Source organism: Oryza sativa, chromosome 2 (genome assembly GCF_034140825.1).
Source record: "Oryza sativa Japonica Group chromosome 2, ASM3414082v1".
In the NCBI taxonomy this organism is placed as follows: Eukaryota; Viridiplantae; Streptophyta; class Magnoliopsida; order Poales; family Poaceae; genus Oryza; species Oryza sativa.
This window is the reverse complement of record NC_089036.1, coordinates 11,766,691-11,783,912: the sequence shown is the minus strand read 5'-3', so window position 1 is coordinate 11,783,912 and position 17,222 is coordinate 11,766,691. Positions and strand designations below refer to the sequence as shown.

At 40.3% G+C, this 17,222-nt stretch overlaps 1 protein-coding gene and 1 long non-coding RNA gene across 3 annotated transcripts; one reads left to right on the top strand and one right to left on the bottom strand.

Moving 5' to 3' along the window:
- Positions 1-217: 217 nt before the first annotated feature.
- On the bottom strand, positions 218-4,909 carry LOC4329101 (nicotianamine aminotransferase 1-like). Its single transcript, XM_015767876.3, has 7 exons — positions 4,531-4,909; positions 2,880-3,219; positions 2,578-2,796; positions 2,019-2,078; positions 1,704-1,859; positions 1,510-1,603; positions 218-689 (listed from the first exon to the last, which is right to left on the bottom strand). The coding sequence occupies exons 1-7, from the start codon at positions 4,857-4,859 to the stop codon at positions 568-570; spliced, it is 1,320 nt and encodes a 439-aa protein (XP_015623362.2). The 5' UTR covers positions 4,860-4,909; the 3' UTR covers positions 218-567.
- Positions 4,910-12,278: 7,369 nt separating this feature from the next.
- LOC4329099 (uncharacterized) lies at positions 12,279-16,780 on the top strand. Of its 2 annotated transcripts, XR_010739231.1 has the most exons (6): positions 12,279-13,002; positions 13,133-13,201; positions 13,329-13,441; positions 13,692-13,767; positions 14,490-15,121; positions 15,761-16,780. It is a non-coding gene; the product is annotated as an uncharacterized lncRNA (long non-coding RNA). The 2 variants fall into 2 exon arrangements; XR_003240912.2 differs by lacking the exon at positions 15,761-16,780 and having other exon boundaries at positions 14,490-15,255.
- The last annotated feature ends 442 nt before the right edge of the window (positions 16,781-17,222 follow it).

Here is a 17,222-nt window from a genome sequence, read left to right as displayed (position 1 = left end):
AACTCTAACATAATAGCAGTGACATGAATTCAACTGTAAAATATACAGTTTTGTAATAACTTGAGTATTAAATCTACAGTTTTATGATACTTGGCCTTATATATGTAGTTTTATGATAAATCTTGTGTTAAATATGTAGTTTTACGATATTTTGATCTAAGTACTTATAGTTTTTTGTGAAATTTACTCAAAAACTAACTTCTAAAGATAGACACAATGAAAAAAAAACCCATAAGTAACTAATTTGAATTGGTTTGCTCAAATCAGATGCACATGCGCACACACCCATTTAGTCCTACACAAATGTGTCGTATACAGGCTGACGTATTCAAATCAACTGTAACCAAGAATGACTTACAGTTATAGATTACAGCATTTCCCGACAATTAATACATTACAAATACAAGATAGGTTTGAGTTCACCTGCCGGAAGAATACGATATACATGTTTGACAAGGTAAATGATCATCTTGGTCACAGCAACAGATTATTAAGAACAACATTTGGGTGCCCCAACGCGTAGTTGCCGATGCACCACAATAATGAAATATCTCAACACCTTTGTGCTTAGGTTTCCAGTTTGCCATGCCTCTGGCAGAAAGATTTTATCCTTTCAAAGGCATCCACAAGAGATGGTATATCGATGGCGAAAGTGATGCGAACCCAATTCTTCAATCCTAATGCACTCCCTGTAAAATATTTTTTTTTCTCCTGAGAAATACTCATGTGCATTGGGGCAGAATTGAGTAGCCAAGAACAAGAAAAGGCGTGCCATCTGGACAAATTAAACTCCTTTTCACGCTGTGTCTTATCTTAACCTTTATTTTCGGTAATACGCAAAAGGTTTGTGTATCGTTGCATTAAGAGAAATAAAGTTCAGTACAAATAAATACAACAGAGGTAAATGTTAGCCTAATTCTTGCAAGTTTCTTAACCTTTATTTGTGTTGCCTTTCCATGTAAGGTTGTAGAATATACCTACTAGTGTACTACACATTATCATTAGGAAATTGGTGAATGGTGAAATTGCATTCTAACTAACATTGTTTAGTATACTTACACTATATGTTAAAGCAATGACAAAATGGCTGAGATATAATAGGAAGGCATGCCATATGATAATCAAGTTCAAGACAATGTTTGAAACGCAAAGGCTGCTATGAAAAAAAAAACAATGCAACTGTGTCTCGCAATTTACCATGATGTCTCTGTTATAATAATGGAAGAAGCATAATGAAACTAATCAGATGCTCAATTCGTTTCGCATTAGGGTCCTCTTGTGGAGTTGTTGCTAACAATATGACTCCATTGCAGACATTAATGTGTAGTTGTTCCAGTGTATTTCCACTATGTATCCATAAAATTCTTAAAACAGGTTGACACGTTGAGTGGCTGTAGTACAGTATTTCTGTGCACATAGTGGATTTTGATTTATATTGCTAAATGGAAGTAATAATGGTCGTCCTGTTTTTTTACCATACAAGAGGTTGAACATTTATGGAATTTGTACCTGGCAAAACTATCACAGACTCCTCTTTTGCCAACCTGCAGCAGAAGTCCATATCATCATGGAAGCCATCCAAGTAAGAGAGATCCAATTTTACCTGAAAAATAAAGGATAGACATGAATTAGATGATGATTGAGATTAGGATACAAAACTGAGCCAGTTCATCCAGAGCATGTTAGCCTGTACTTTTTCTTACCATCACAAACATTGATCCCTCTGGCTTGTGTGGACATGTAATGCCCTTGATGTCCTTTATTTTATCATAACATAAATCCGCTGCATTCCTTAATTGATCGAGAATTTTGTTGAAGTAATCTTCTTTTGTGTTGGCTATAATTTGAGGGATTGCTCCCTGTGAATAAGAATATTAGAATGTAACACACTTTCTGAAAAATTATGTTGCCATGCATGTGCATGCTTGTTAGAGAGTTTGTGTCCAGAAAAAGAGGAATATGTCTGTAAATCATATTGCCATAAATGATGGATGTGAAAATAAGAAAGGCACATATACCTGAACAAACGTTGCAGGATCAGTTGAGATGTTAATATAGTTCTCAATTGATTGGTTAACCTGTCATGAAACATTTTAGATAAGAAATCCAATTGCCAGTGCAATATAATTATTATCCTTTTTTTGTGAGGAATATAATGACAAAATATCCCCTTCAAAATGTAATTGAATGCACATGCAGCAACTAAAAAGAAAAGGAAGGGAAAGATCTGGGTAGCATACAAAAATACTATCAGCCACCGCAAAATGGTGCACTAACACATTATTCTAGATTCTATGCTACCAACGCAAATTAACCAAGTATTTCTAAGAAGAAATTATCAGGCTAGACAAATGTAAAAAACCTAGCCAGGTGTGCTTATTTGCTAAACTGTTTTGGAGCCTGGAATCAAAGAGGCATCAAATTCATCTGCACTTCTGCAGTTTACCCTTAGGCAGAATGTGCAGCTTTGTTAGGCAAATTTACGAGCACAATACAACTTCGCGAACCAATAGTGAACCTAGTCATGGATCAAAACAAGATATGCATTGGATGTTGGAACACAGATCGAGAGTTAACCTTGGCTTCCTTTAAAATGCCATTTGGATCACATGTTGCTATCCAACCAAGTCGCCAACCAGGTACAAGCCATCTTTTTGAAATAGATCCCAAGGTGATCACTGGGACGGTCTTCCCAAAAACACCAATAGGTATAAAAGGATTATTCCCAAATGCCAAATGGTCATATACCTCATCAGCAATTATCAGCAAACCAAGTTTCCTGGCGGTCTCGGCAATCTGTTTGTTAAAAGCACATAAATGGCAAATTGCATCACACAACAAAATACCCAGTACCTTACTTGTCCAAGAAATATACTCACTTTTGCCAAATGATCATACGAATACACGCTTCCACAAGGGTTACTGGGATTGATCACGACAATTGCAACAGTGTTCTCATCAGCAATAGCTTGCACACCCTCTAGGTCTACCTCCCAGCCTCTCTCTGGAATGAGATCGAAATGTCGAACCTCTAGATTGCTGAATGTAGTCCGTGATTCATACAATGGAAAGCCGGGTTTGGGAAGTAAGATGTTGGATCCGGGCTGAGCCAAAACAGAGATCATGACTTCGATCGCTTGGACACATCCGGAGGTCAGGTAAATATCATTTGCCGAAAGCTCATAAGGAAGATCTCGAGATAGGTATTCTGCAATAGCACTAAAGTTTAAACAAGTAAATATGAGAGATACACACCATTCAAGATTGAAATCTTTGGGAAAATATCATGCAGTATTGACAAGCAGGAATTTTAAAAAACTGGTATTGCAAGTAAGAGAAGCTAAAATATTTTACAGATGAGCGCCTGACTTAGTACTTTTTTTACAAGAAATGCACAGAGAATTCTTTTATTTAGTTAAGAACAATATGACCATCACCACAAGAAAATAAGAGAGAAGGATATGAACATGCATTCCTAAGTTGGTAAATTGTACTACTATATGGATAAGAAACAATTAGAACACTGCAGATCCTTTTCTTTTTCCTTTGAAATTTTCTGAAATATTGTTCCACACTCTAAACATGCCGATTTACATTTTGTTAGTTATTTAGTGCAACAAAACATCAACAAATTCCCCTTTCTTTCCTCATCAAAATGTTAGGAGTCAAAGCATATCTACATCCATAGAAAAGAGATAAGAATGACAAAAATGGAATCCTATTCCTCCATTTGCTTTTAGTAAAAATATTATTATTATAAAAAGGAATCAAATTTCCAGCTCCATATTGAACCATTCTCCATTAAATTTACCTCGCAGGTAAATTTCAAAGTTTCCAGCTTGGAAGGTTTGAGGCCCTGTTTGGTATCCCAGCAACTTGTCAAAAGTACCTTTTGTTTTTTTCCTATTCTTGAAATAGCATCTCCCTATGTACTCGAATATTTGTCCAAGTCAAGAAAGCACCGGTAAGGCACCAGACAAAATAAATGCTCAATCGGCCAGAAATTGTTTGGTGCCAGGGGAACCAGGGAATCCGGTGAATACACTGTGATGCCGGGTTTGAAAATTCCAAAATAAATCATGGATGTATCATAAATTTAATTTGACAGTCACCATAAACATTGAAGAACTGTTTCCTTTTCTATTTTTTTCTTCTTACCGGAAACAAGAGGTGAAAAAAATATGTAATTACAACTTCGTCGTGCAACCAGTATGTGAATGAGGAGTACCAAACATATCTTCCATGGAAAAAAGAATTCAAACTAGAACCACAAAATAATTAAAGAGAGAAGAAAACAGGAACCAAATAACATAAGCTAAAACATCAAAGAGTTTTCTAACAAAAGAGCTAAAACATCAAACTACACATACTTTATGCAGTTAAATTTGTTGAAAATACTAAAAAAAATCCAAGTATGCAAAATGTTGCCCATAAAAATATTCAAATCTGTTTTTCTGATCAGTCACATACTAGAACATAAGCAGAGCACAGTGTGGCAAGGGGGGGGGGGGGGGGGGGGGGGCAGCTCACCGGCGCGCCGAGAGGACGCCGACGGTTAGGGAGTAGCCGTTGTGCGCCCCGGAGCGGAGCGCGTCGACGACGGCGTCCTCGGCGGCGGGCGCGGTGCGGTAGCAGGCGGACGCGGTGGGGTCGCCGTTGCCGAGCCGCAGGACGGGGCGCGGCCCGCCGGCGGCGGCGGCGTCGACGGAGGAGTTGACGCGGTTGAGCACCGCGCGGATGCTCGTGAGGCCGGCGGCCGCCAGGGGCCCGCCCTGCGACGACGGCCGGGAGAAGCGCCACCGCGGCGTGGCCTCCGCCCCGTCGTCCCCGCGGCGCTTGCCGCCACCGACACCCTCCATTGTTAGCTCGATCGGATGCCGCTCTTCGAGCGGTTTATCCAAATTTGTTCGTTTCGAAGGTGAACAAAAATGGAAATATATTCTCCCCATATATCGGCGGTGCTGTACCCTGTACTGTACTGGCTGTGCATCGTCACAGATGTCACAATAATTATGGTGATATAGTATTTTTAATAGGAAGAGGTAGAACATCACGTATCACGTGAACGATTTGTTTAACATTATTGGTTCTAAAATATACTCCATCTGTTCAAAAAATAAGCAATTTATATTTTGTATCGGTACTGCTTGTCCGGTTGTTATATCCAGTATCCACAACTCTCATTTATTTAAGGCATGGTTTATATTCAAACTTTTTTCTTTAAACTTTCAACTTTTTCATCACATCGAACTTTCCTACACACATAAACTTTCAATTTTTCTGTCACATTATTCTAATTTCTTCAAACTTCTAATTTTGACGTGGAACTAAACACAGCCTAACTTTTTCTCTTATTACACCAACCACCCTCATACTCAGCCATGCATTTCTAAGTTCCAACGAAGGCTCTGATTAGATTCCAATTTTCTTCTTTAAATTTCTAACTTTTTCGTCACATCGAACTTTCCTACACACATAAACTTCCAACTTTTCTGTCACATTGTTCCAATTTCTTCAAACTTCCTATTTTGGCGTAAAACTAAACACACCTGAAATGGAGTAGTATTTCGTAGTCCTGTCTTGGTCCACAAATGCATATACTGTATGCTCTCTTTCGTTCCATAATGTCATCTAGTGTCCATAGCATTAAATACATTGTCACATAAGTAAAAAATTCTACTCCCTCCTTCCCAAATTGATCATTATGTAATAGAATTCAAAATTTCTAAATTAATCATCATACAACTGCATGGATACGGATTTCATCAGAATATAATTAATGTAGTATAGTATGTGAAAATGTATGTATGCTAGGGTGTAATTGGTATGGGATTTTAATTGATGCATGCATTGTGGGAGAAATGTGTGCATGGTGTCTTTATTGATGCGATTTAAATTGTCCTTGGTCTTGGTGCATAAACTTATATTTGGGAAGGAGGAAGTATGTGGCAAGAGAGTTAACGAGGAGATATGTAAAAAGATGAAGAAATCATTTCTCATGCAAGAAACTATCTCTACACAAGAACCAATAATGAAAATAATAAGGGGATAGATAGATAAAAGGAGAGAGAAGAGAGGTGATTGGATGAGAATTTAATTGAACACACCATCCATTGAATACATAGTTTCTACACAGTGTCTATATGATATGGCAAGTATAGAAACTACTTCATAGTTTTTGGATTATGGATAGCCCAATGTACGAGACCGTTAATTTTTTATCCCAAAATATATAAAATTTAGTATAAATATATAAAACTAAAAGTTAAGATTATATTTTCTTTGATGATAAAACAAGTCAGAACCAAATAAATAGTATTTATATATTTATTTTGAATAAAACAAATGATCAAATATTATAAAACAATTCAACACATCATACATTTTGAGACGGAGGGAGTATGTACCCAAACTTTAACAACACATTATATGATTGAAATATGTTAAAAGCTTAGTATAACTATTTTTTTTCAAAATATGATAATTGAAGAGTTAATTCTAGTGAAAATTGAATCCTATAGAATACCTCATTCTATGGAAGTCCCAACCTTATAGAAAGTTTGATTTGAGTCTTTATCCTTTCTAAAATTGTTGTGTTTTTTTCTACGGTACAATTAAACGGTTATTCTGTAATTTTTTTCTTTTTTAATAATCTTTTTTAGTACTTGCATTCTTATAAAAATTCTGTGTTTTCTTTAGTTCTCTGTTTTAATCCTATATCTATACTTCCTATAAAGTTATAACCCACTAATTCTAAAACTTAACATGCAACCATGCCACATCATCATCCACTAGCAATAATTATATATTCAACCTCATACAAGCAATATCATCTACAATCTATTTAATTCTACAAATCAACATGCGTCCAAACATATTCAATCATCATCTCTCACATCATTTCCATAATATTTTTATAAATATATGTATCATTTTTCGGTAGCGCTATTCCGAGCGCTAGAGCGCGGAATATATATATATATTTGGGAATAGGCGAGGGGCGCATCTTTGTATTAAGAAGGAATAAATAAAAAACACGAAAGGGACAAGATTCAGGAGGGGGGAGGAGGAAGAAAATAAAAGCCTAATCTCCCAACGAATGTGGCGACCTTCCACCCGACATAAGGGTCGCCATGGCCGGTATCGCGGCTCTAGCCAACCGCCAAAGGTCCGCTTCGCCCGTCATGTCCATAGCAATTTCCGCCCATGTCCTGCTCTTTTGGTTGAAGACCTGATTGTTTCTTTTTTTCCAAATCGTCCACGCCACCAAAGTTGCAATGGTGTCGAACCCTCGACGATGTTCCTTGGCCATTCTTTTGCGACTGTCACACAGCCAGGAGTGAAAGGAATGCTCATTGAGAGGCAGACACTCAGAATGACCAATAGCTGAAAGAGCAATCCACCATAGCTGGAATATTGTTCCGAGCACCGCACATCACGCCCAGAGTCCGCAAAAACTGGTGTTTGTTTGCCCACGTTCTATCTGTCTAGATTAGTTCTATTTAAATTTGGGGTAAATCAATTATAGATCCGTAAAATCGGTGGTCGGTTGAAAATAATTGTTGTAATTGGTTTATCTCTGTTTCCAATCAAGGAGCTGAAAGAGCAATCCACCATAGCTGGAATATTGTTCCAAGCACCGCACACCACGCCCAGAGTCCGCAAAAACTGGTGTTTGTTTGCCCACGTTCTATCTGTCTAGATTAGTTCTATTTAAATTTGGGGTAAATCAATTATAGATCCGTAAAATCGGTGGTCGGTTGAAAATAATCGTTGTAATTGGTTTATCTCTGTTTCCAATCAAGGTAGTTACGATATGGTGTGCAACAAACTGAGACCAAATCTTGTAGTAATCGAATTAACATCACGCCCAGAGTCCGCAAAAACTGGTGTTTGTTTGCCCACGTTCTATCTGTCTAGATTAGTTCTATTTAAATTTGGGGTAAATCAATTATAGATCCGTAAAATCGGTGGTCGGTTGAAAATAATCATTGTAATTGGTTTATCTTTGTTTCCAATCGAGGTAGTTATGATATGGTGTGTAACAAACTGAGACCAAATCTTGTAGTAATCGAATTACTGTCGATGTAAATAAAAATTGATGGTGCATGTGCCTGTAGTAATTAGATTAACGACAACCATGATTAGTGAAATCTTGTAGTAATCGAGTTACTGTCGACATAAATGAAAAATGATGGTGCACGTGCTTGTATGTAACGTCTCGCCTCTCCCAGACCGGGCTCGCTTACATCTGGCCGCTTTCATAGGTCATAGATTGCCATCACAGACCAACACAAGCCTTTTCTGCACACTTTGTCGAGACCGGCTTCCGGAAAAGAAGTTGCAACTTATTGATATGAGTATTCTATTAATCCTATTAAGCCCTAGGCTGGGATGTCACACCCTCACCCCCTTAAGAGAGATCGACGCCCCTGTCGATCAACCCAGGCCAGGAACGTCCCCTCTTGGCCACGTCCATGTGTCCAATGCCAGCGCATGTGCCATGCTGTGTGATCACAGACCAACACAAGCCTTTCCTCTTGGCCACGTCCATGTGTCCAATGCCAGCGCATGTGCCATGCTGTGTGACCACTCCGGGTCCACACCAGCCATGCATACCATGCCGCTTTCATAGGTCATAGACTGCCATCACAGACCAACACAAGCCTTTTCTGCACACTTTGTCCTCACTCATGCGCTTTCATAGGTCATAGACTGCCATCACAGACCAACACAAGCCTTTTCTGCACACTTTGTCCTCACTCATGCGCAATCAGGAAGAATTTCCTGATCGGTCACCCATCCCGAAATTGCTCCAAGCTAAGCACGCTTAACCTCAGAGTTCTTTCGAGATCGGCTTCCGGAAAAGAAGTTGCAACTTGTTGATATGAGTATTCTATTTATCCTATTAAGCCTTAGGCTGGGATGTCACATTGTAGTAGTTGGATTATGAACAAGATTGGTTGATCAAATCTTGTAGTATTCGTATTACTGTCGATGTAAATGAAAATTGATGGTGCATTAACTTGTAGTAATTGCATTATTGCTAGCCTTGGTTGATGATTTCTTATAGTGAGTGCATCAATAAGGAGGGAGTTACTGGGGCCTAATTAGTTTATCCCAAATAATACGTGAATAAACTTTTTACTTATTCATTGAATCACTCCATTCAAAATCACAGGACAAAAAATAAAGATTTTACATGCACATCATAGTAAAAGCACAAGAACAAAAATTTTACACACAAACACAGCAATACACGCAATCGCCAGTTCCTTGTGACGGCTGAATGGAGTTTCTGTCCGGGGGGGCTAATGGGCGATCGATCGCCAGGGCGATCGCCCAGCGATCGGATCTGCCCCCCTGCCCCTATAGGCCTCCCACTTCTCCCCTTCCTCATCCCCTTCTTCTCTTCCTACTACAGTACACCACAAAAATTTTTTAAAGAAACAAAAGTTAGAAAATTTATGTATAGAAATATTATATATAAAAAATTTGAATTCAAATTCAAATTTGAATTCAAATTCAAATTTGAATCGGGTATGTAAACTTTTGACTTATAAACTTTGGATCTATAAACTTTAGGTGTATAAACTTTAGATGTATAGAAATACTATATATAGAAAATATTTGAATTCAAATTCAAATTTGAATAGGATATAATTCAAATTCAAATTTGAAACATGTATATAAACTTTAGGTCTATAAACTTTAGGAGTATAAACTTTAGATGTATAGAAATACTATATATAAAAAAATATTTGAATTCAAATTCAAATCTGAATTGGATATATAAACTTTTGACTTATAAACTTTTGGTCTCTAAACTTTAGATGTGTAAACTTTAGGTGTATAAACTTTAGATGTATAAATTTACTAAAATAGGAAAGTAATGCGGTGCCAAAAAAGGAAACTAGGTGGAGGGGTGGAGGGGGGGTGAATCTGATCGCCCTGGGCGAGCGAGGGCGATCGCTCACCCAGTAGCATTTCCGGTTTCTGTCCTGCTAGAGAGAGCTAGCAAGAAGACAAAGCGGCGGAGATGCAGGCTGGAGCCAAGGCAGCACCAAGTCTAGCCGCTGCGACCTCGGTAGGAGCCGGATCCGGCGACGGAGCCAAAGATGGAGGTCGTTGTTGCTGTTGTCACCGCCTCACTGTCATAAACTGGGGAATGACAGAGGTGATGAAACAAATCACAGTTTCTTGCCGATGTTACCAAATCGATTAACCATCACAAACAGGATCTCCGCCATGCAAGGGAGAATAGAGAAGCACGCCAAAATGAGTGCTCAACCCAATCGAAGTCAGACTGCATACAATCAAGAAGGATAAAGAATTTAATTAATCATAGATTATATACAATTCTTGCAAGAAATAAAGAATCTCATTAGGAATTGTTGAGAGAACTCACCGTCCTCATGACGTCCACCTCGTTTGCCATGGGCCAGACGTCTCTTCAGCATCGATCTGAAGCAGATGTTGCTGCAGTGAGGCCTGAAGCAGTGCCTTCGCCTCAAGCGTCGCCGGCCACCGTTCACCGGCCACCGCCATCAACTGCCACGGTGTCGTCGTCCTCCTCCATGGTGCGTCGCCGATCTGTGGGCTGGGATGGTGGATCGATTGAGATCTGGAAAAAAAGGAAAAAAAATGAAGTGGGGGCGAGAGGGGTTGGTTGGGTACGGGCAAAATAGAATATATACCAGAAGTAGAGAGGTTGTTTTTATCGGAGTAAATCATTTACTCCGATAATGGTGGGAGCACGATGCGGGACGTGGGGTGGGATCGAAAGGGAAGTTGTTTTTATTATCGAAGTAAATCGTTTACTCTGATAACGGTAGGAGTGGGATGAAGGGACGTGGGGTGGGATCGTAACCAGGGAAGTTGTTTTTATCAAAGTAAATCGTTTACTCCGATAACGGTGGGAGCGGGATGATGAAATGTGGGGTGAGGTGGGCCTGGCTGATACACGTTTGGCGCTTGGAATATAGGAGCGTGCAGTGCTCCCAATAGTAGTTCTAATCTTTTTTATAATATTTAACATAAACTTATCAATATGTTCCACATTGAAGTGCGAGATTCATTTGTTTGTTTTATGCTAAAAACTGTAAGACCTGATATTTCATTTGTTTTCCTTTTACCCTTGGCTTGATTGTAAAAAAAAATATATATTGAAAAGTACTAAGTAATCCCCGTAGCAAGACGCTGGGAATCACTTAGTTTTAAAGGAGGCCTAACTGTTATACAATGGGATCGGAATAGTACTATACAATTAAAATTTTGGAGTCTAATTTACTTAATCACTTAATTTTTCTCCTAAACATGATCATCGATCTGGTGCTTAATGCAAAATTTTGATATAACTGACCTTCTTGTGAAGCCATTGAAGCCGTTCAATCGGTTTTGCTTGTTGTTCTTCCTTTCTCTTTTCTTATTCTTCGTCTACTTTGCTTGTTGTTGTTATTCCTTTCTCTTTTCTTATTCTTATTCTTTGTCTGCTTTGAATAGCATCTTAGCCGGGGCAGAGATGTCGGCTTCTCTGTTGACAAAAAGAAAACTTGTAGAGATCACCTCATGAACCCCTTCTAGCATCGAGTCGATCGGGCGACTTAGGGTGTGTTCGGCTGTCCAACTGAGTGGTTGTGCAGTGCTGCTGCTGCAATAATTATGGTAGAAATTGTATGTTTGCTACTGTGGTTGTTGGCTGCCATCCTGTCACACCAAACAGGCCCTTAAATTAGTGTTTTAAAATCAAGACTTCTGGTGTCTTCAGGAGCGGCGCGGTGCACCCGTCATCGTCGGTGCATCCCTTGTCAAAGCCTTCCATCCATTTTCCGATCATCGTTGTTTGCTTCCTCTCCTACTGCCTCACATCTGCCGCTGCTGCTATGTAGCCACTCCCGCTTTCCGCGGCCTCAGGACGCTGGCATGCTTCAATGCCTCGCAAGGGAACGAGGCAACCGATCATGCTGGGATATCGGGAGTTCGGGACTAGGGATTGGCCTCCGGTAGCCCGACAAGTGCCTTATCCAGTCCCTCTCACTCTTCTCTGCGTAGCGTGAGTGCTGGAGAAAACATGGGAAACAGTAGCAGCATGCATGGGTAGCTTTTGAATGTGGATTTGGATAAATATCTATATCTATACTAATATAAAAAGAAGTTGCCCCCCTCCAATGCTACAGGCCAAATCATCCCCCAATCATCTTTGTCCTCAGCCGTCCGATCTGTTGATCCAACAGCGAAATCACCGATTCCGCCATCCCACCACCACACAAATCCACCGCGCTATCTACGCCCCCACGCTCTCCCCGCGCGATGACTCCGCCGCCGCGCCTCCTCGCGCTGCTCAGATGCGCGCTGCGCCTCCCGACGCTTCCTCCCTCCAGGCCGCCGTCGTCATCGCGCGGTCCCGACCCCTCCAGTATCCCCCCCATCCCGCCTCCTCCTCCACCGCGTCGCCGATGGTTCCATGTCGTCGTCGTCGTCGCGCGGTCCCGGCCAGCTGTCCACCGCGCCGTCACAGATCCAGCCATCCCTCATACCGGACTCCCCCATCCCGACGGCCCCATCCCAGCGGCGAGGAGGCGCCGTCGCGCGGGAGATGACTGGTGGGGAGAGTGAAGAGGGAGAGGCGGATGGCAACCATCCCTCTGTCACGCTCGCTCTCCAATCCCCCTTCACAGTCGAGCCCTGCGTCGTCGCCTTCCCCCGCCGATGCCACCACATCAAGGCACCTCACGCATGGAGCTCTTTCCCCGAAGCCGGATGCAATGGCCGGTCCCTCGCTAAGGCGCCCAGCAGATCCGGCCAGTTGCCTCAGCAACAGAGAGTCCACGGACCTCTCCGCTGCTCTGTAAGAGGATCTGGACTCTTCTGCCAACGAGGCCACTGTCTGATCCACCATCGTAGGGGATTCTTTCCGTTCCCTAAATGCACCACATATCTTCCCCTCCGGAAATTATTTTTTTCAAATGAAATTGATAGAATACCAATGGCTGTTGTAACAAGGTAATTTGCCCTCAACCTTTAGCTTTTCAAATTAGAATCAATTTAATTACTTCTTTGTTTACGCGCATCATTTTACCCTAAAGACTGATGCTTGCACTGATGTACCATGTTGTCATGGGGGATGATCTAGACGTGAGGACTGACAAGCCATCTCTTGATATGTTTCTTGCTGAGATGAGGAGGTTCGAGGTATTGCCATGTAAGTGCTCTCACCTATAATGTTCTTTATACTAAACACAATATTATAATTTTACCTGGCACAAGTGCATTGCATGTTGTTCGGGTCAATTTGGAACCAGTATTTCAAGCTCCTTCTTCTGTAGCAGCAGTTAAAAATTGCTGGAATGTGACTTCGCTCCTCCTCGCTCCTGTGTACTGCCGCCACGCCGCCGCATCCTCGCCGGAGCCACTTTCTTCTCCATCCACCGCCGGAGCCGAGGTCCATCTTACAGTTTAATTCCTCACTGAATGTTGACTATCCCTGCCAATCCATCACACGATTCCCTCTGAATGCTAATCCATTCAATTAATTTCCTGCACTGGTAATATCTCTCCCATAGTGGGGAATCATGTGTCTTTTGTACAAATTACATAGGTTATTAAACTGGATTCTCCATTTCACTTTAGAAGTTGATTTTCTTGCTTTCTTGGCTATATTTCCTGTCATCACATCTTACATTTACAAGTAGGAACGAAATGATGGCCGACTACCTTCTTGATCACTGCGATGTGCCCCTTCGCTTCAAGGATATGCATAAATCCAAGGTGATTCTCATCTTCCAAATCTTTATCTCGATATTTCCCCTAGGAATAAAAGATTCCAAACCCATATTCACCTATTTACAGTGAGCATTAGGATCATTTTATAGAAAAAGATATCGAGGTGATCTAGAAGTTATTATACATTAGGTCTGCTGCTTCATTATAATAGATCATATGTGTATTTCTGAATATATCTTCTTTGTTTGGTTTTTCCCAGTCCGGCACTCTGCTACTATTCTAGGTACCGGACTACAACCTGTAATATTATTTTGCGGTGTACTGATTGGGTGGTTAGATTTCAAAAGCAATTTCAAATTATCTGTCCTGTCCAATAACTATTGCCAGATTACCCAGGTGCCATGTACAATACTATTTTTTTTTAAAAAAAAGTGGCACTGAGGAAGTTTGAGAACCAGTATGTACTCCTACCAATGAATATCACATCATGGTGTTTCAGGTTTTGTTTAAGTTTGGAAAGAAAATATACATAATTTGTGGCAAATAATGTTCAGATTTGCAGATTAACATGCTACCAAGGTCAAAACTGTATGTAATACATGCAAGTGTCAGATTTTTTTTGTTCCCCTACTTTACTAAAACTGTAAATTAGGTTTATAACGTGTTTCTGATATATAACAATAAGAGAAATCATGATATCAAAAAGTATCTGTTAATGCTATAAGGCATCTGAATATATTGGCTTACTTCTATTGTTTATAATACAGGTTGACATTGTGGCCAACTGGAGATTTTGGTAAAATCCTATCATGTTTCACCATGGCATTTCACTGTTTGGCGCACGGTATTTAGGAGCTATTTGTATAGTAAATGCTGGAGTATTGAAGTAAATTATATGTTCAGCTTATTAACTGCATTGCGATAAGCTTTGATCTAGATCCGGTTTCAATTTTCATTTGTGTGGTCGCATCCTTTAATTTATATAGCTTCATAAGAGTATACTCCGAAGTACATGCCGTTTTATGTATTTTTATGCCTTCATATTCTGATTGTCTAATGGCTCTAAAACAACAGACGGGTGGCCTCATCAGGCGAATTGCTCCCTATGCAACCTGACATTTCAAGATGACACCCAACCTTTTTGTTCAATGTGCTTTCACAAACAGGATTTGGAGATTGCTCAGGAGCTAGGTGAATGTTGGCTTTCCGCTTCCCAGTGACCTCAATGTAGACTTGGCTGATTGGCAGATGGCTTCAAGGAGAAGCTTCAGAGATTATCTCAGAAAAGTTTTTGGTACACTCTTCTTCTTCAGAGATTGTCTCAGCAAGTTGTATGGTTGTGCAGCTCTTTGGTGACATCAAAGAAGAAATCACAATCTGGAGGGAGGCAGGCTTCATGGTAGGCGAAAAACGATTGGCATTATTCCTTTTGTAGTTTTTTCTCTCCCGCTCTTTGTAACCGGTTTTGACAACTTCGTGTGGACGCTTAGTTTGTAACACCATCTCATAATCTTAATGAATTTGCTTAGCCTACTCTTGGGCCAGTCTGGCTAAAATAAATGTAATCAGAGTTACACTTTATTTGTTGGAAACATAACTTGTAAAATAAAACTAATCATTTTTATCCTAACAAAAGGCTGCTCAATGCTGCAATAATTTCTGTTGAAAAAGGAAGTGGCAAAACAACATGTCTTTTGCTACTTTGTTCTGTCTGTTTTTCTTGAAGAATTCTCTAATTTTATTGTGATTAGTCTTTTGAAAAGGCTATATTAAAGAATTTCTTATTTTGTTTTGGTTCTTTCTATATGCACAAATTAATAGCTCTATAAATTCAATAGTTGAAGAGAAGCAATGTTCAGAAAAGTTGAATATGCACTTGATATATATGTGTTAATAAATTACCTTTCAAAGTATGTGTACTTTCTAATTTTTAAATGTGACTATATATTTTCTTGATATATATTATGACAAACGTGCTTTGCACGTGCATGATAACTAGTAAGCACGAATCTTAAAGATAAATCTTATGGCCTTGCAGCAAGTCACTTTATTCGAAAATCAACGGGATGAAATAACTTGACTCTCATGGCATCGGGAAGCTACTCAGCTAAGTCGGCGTACATGATGCAATTTGAGGGCACAAAGGCGAAGCCTTTCAAGCGCATTGTTTGGGAACCTTGGGCACCGCCCAAATGTAAGTTCTTTGCATGGCTAATACTGCAAAACGAAGTATGGAGAGCAGATAGACTTCAAAGGCGTGGCATGGCAAACCAGCCGCTATGCCCTCTGTGTGGGACAACGCTGGAAACGTCGTTACACCTCCTAGCAAAGTGACGGCTTTCCATCAGGATTTGGAAGGAAATGGAGCGCTAGACATGCTATGATCTGCATCTATAGGATTGGCAAGAGTATGACACAGCGGTGCAGTGGTGGGAGGGATTCGTTTCAATTCCTGGAATACCGAAGAAGCCCCTAAAAACGTTGATCATCATGGTTTCATGGATACTATCGAACGAAAAAAACGCAAGGATCTTCCGGAATACGGCGCAAACGCCCACAGCTCTGATCCAGGCCATCAAAGATGGAGCTGCACTTTGGTATAGGGCAGGCGCCCGATGCCTAACTGAGTTTGTACCGTCGGGAGAGTAAGCCTTTTCCCTTTCCTTTTTGTGCACTATCACTTTCTTTAAGCAAGCCTTGTACATAAAGGTGGGAGGGATTCGTTTCAATTCCTAGAATACCGAAGAAGCCCCTAAAAACGTTGATCATCATGGTTTCATGGATACTATAGATCGAACGAAAGAAACGCAAGGATCTTCCGGAATATGACGCAAACGCCCACAGCTCTGATCCAGGCCATCAAAGATGGAGCTGCGTATAGGGCAGGCGCTCGATGCCTGACTGAGTTTGTACCGTCGGGAGAGTAAGCCTTCTCCCTTTCCTTTTTGCCGGCTGTCACTTTCTTTAAGCAACCCTTGTACATAAATTGAGGCCATGCCCTCCTCTATTAATACATAAGGCAAAGTCTCTTGCCTTTCCTTCAGAAGAAAAAGAAAAATCTGGTTGACAAATCAAAATAAAACAACCGACGGTTGTGCAGCAAGTCCATTTTTTTTAATTACGATTGGGTTTTTCTTTACTAATTAAACTTACTTTCCCATGAATTTCATTGAAGTTCACATAGAAGTTTCAGTGTTGGATTTTATAGTCCAGAACTTTTTCTTGAAAAAAAAAATTGTAGCCGTAAAGCATTTAAAAAAATAAGCCCGAAAATAATACTAGAAAAGAAAGAATATAAATGCAAAAATGCCAAGCACATGTTGTCATGTGCCCTTCCAAGCAGACTATCCTGTATATACCATATAACAATACAAGGATTGTTTGCTAACCACCCATATCAGGTGGTGCCCCGTATCCGTGGAGGGCACCTTATAACGACGTAATAAACTTGCAATGCTAACGATATGGTACAAATCAGATTATACCGGGACCACAATATG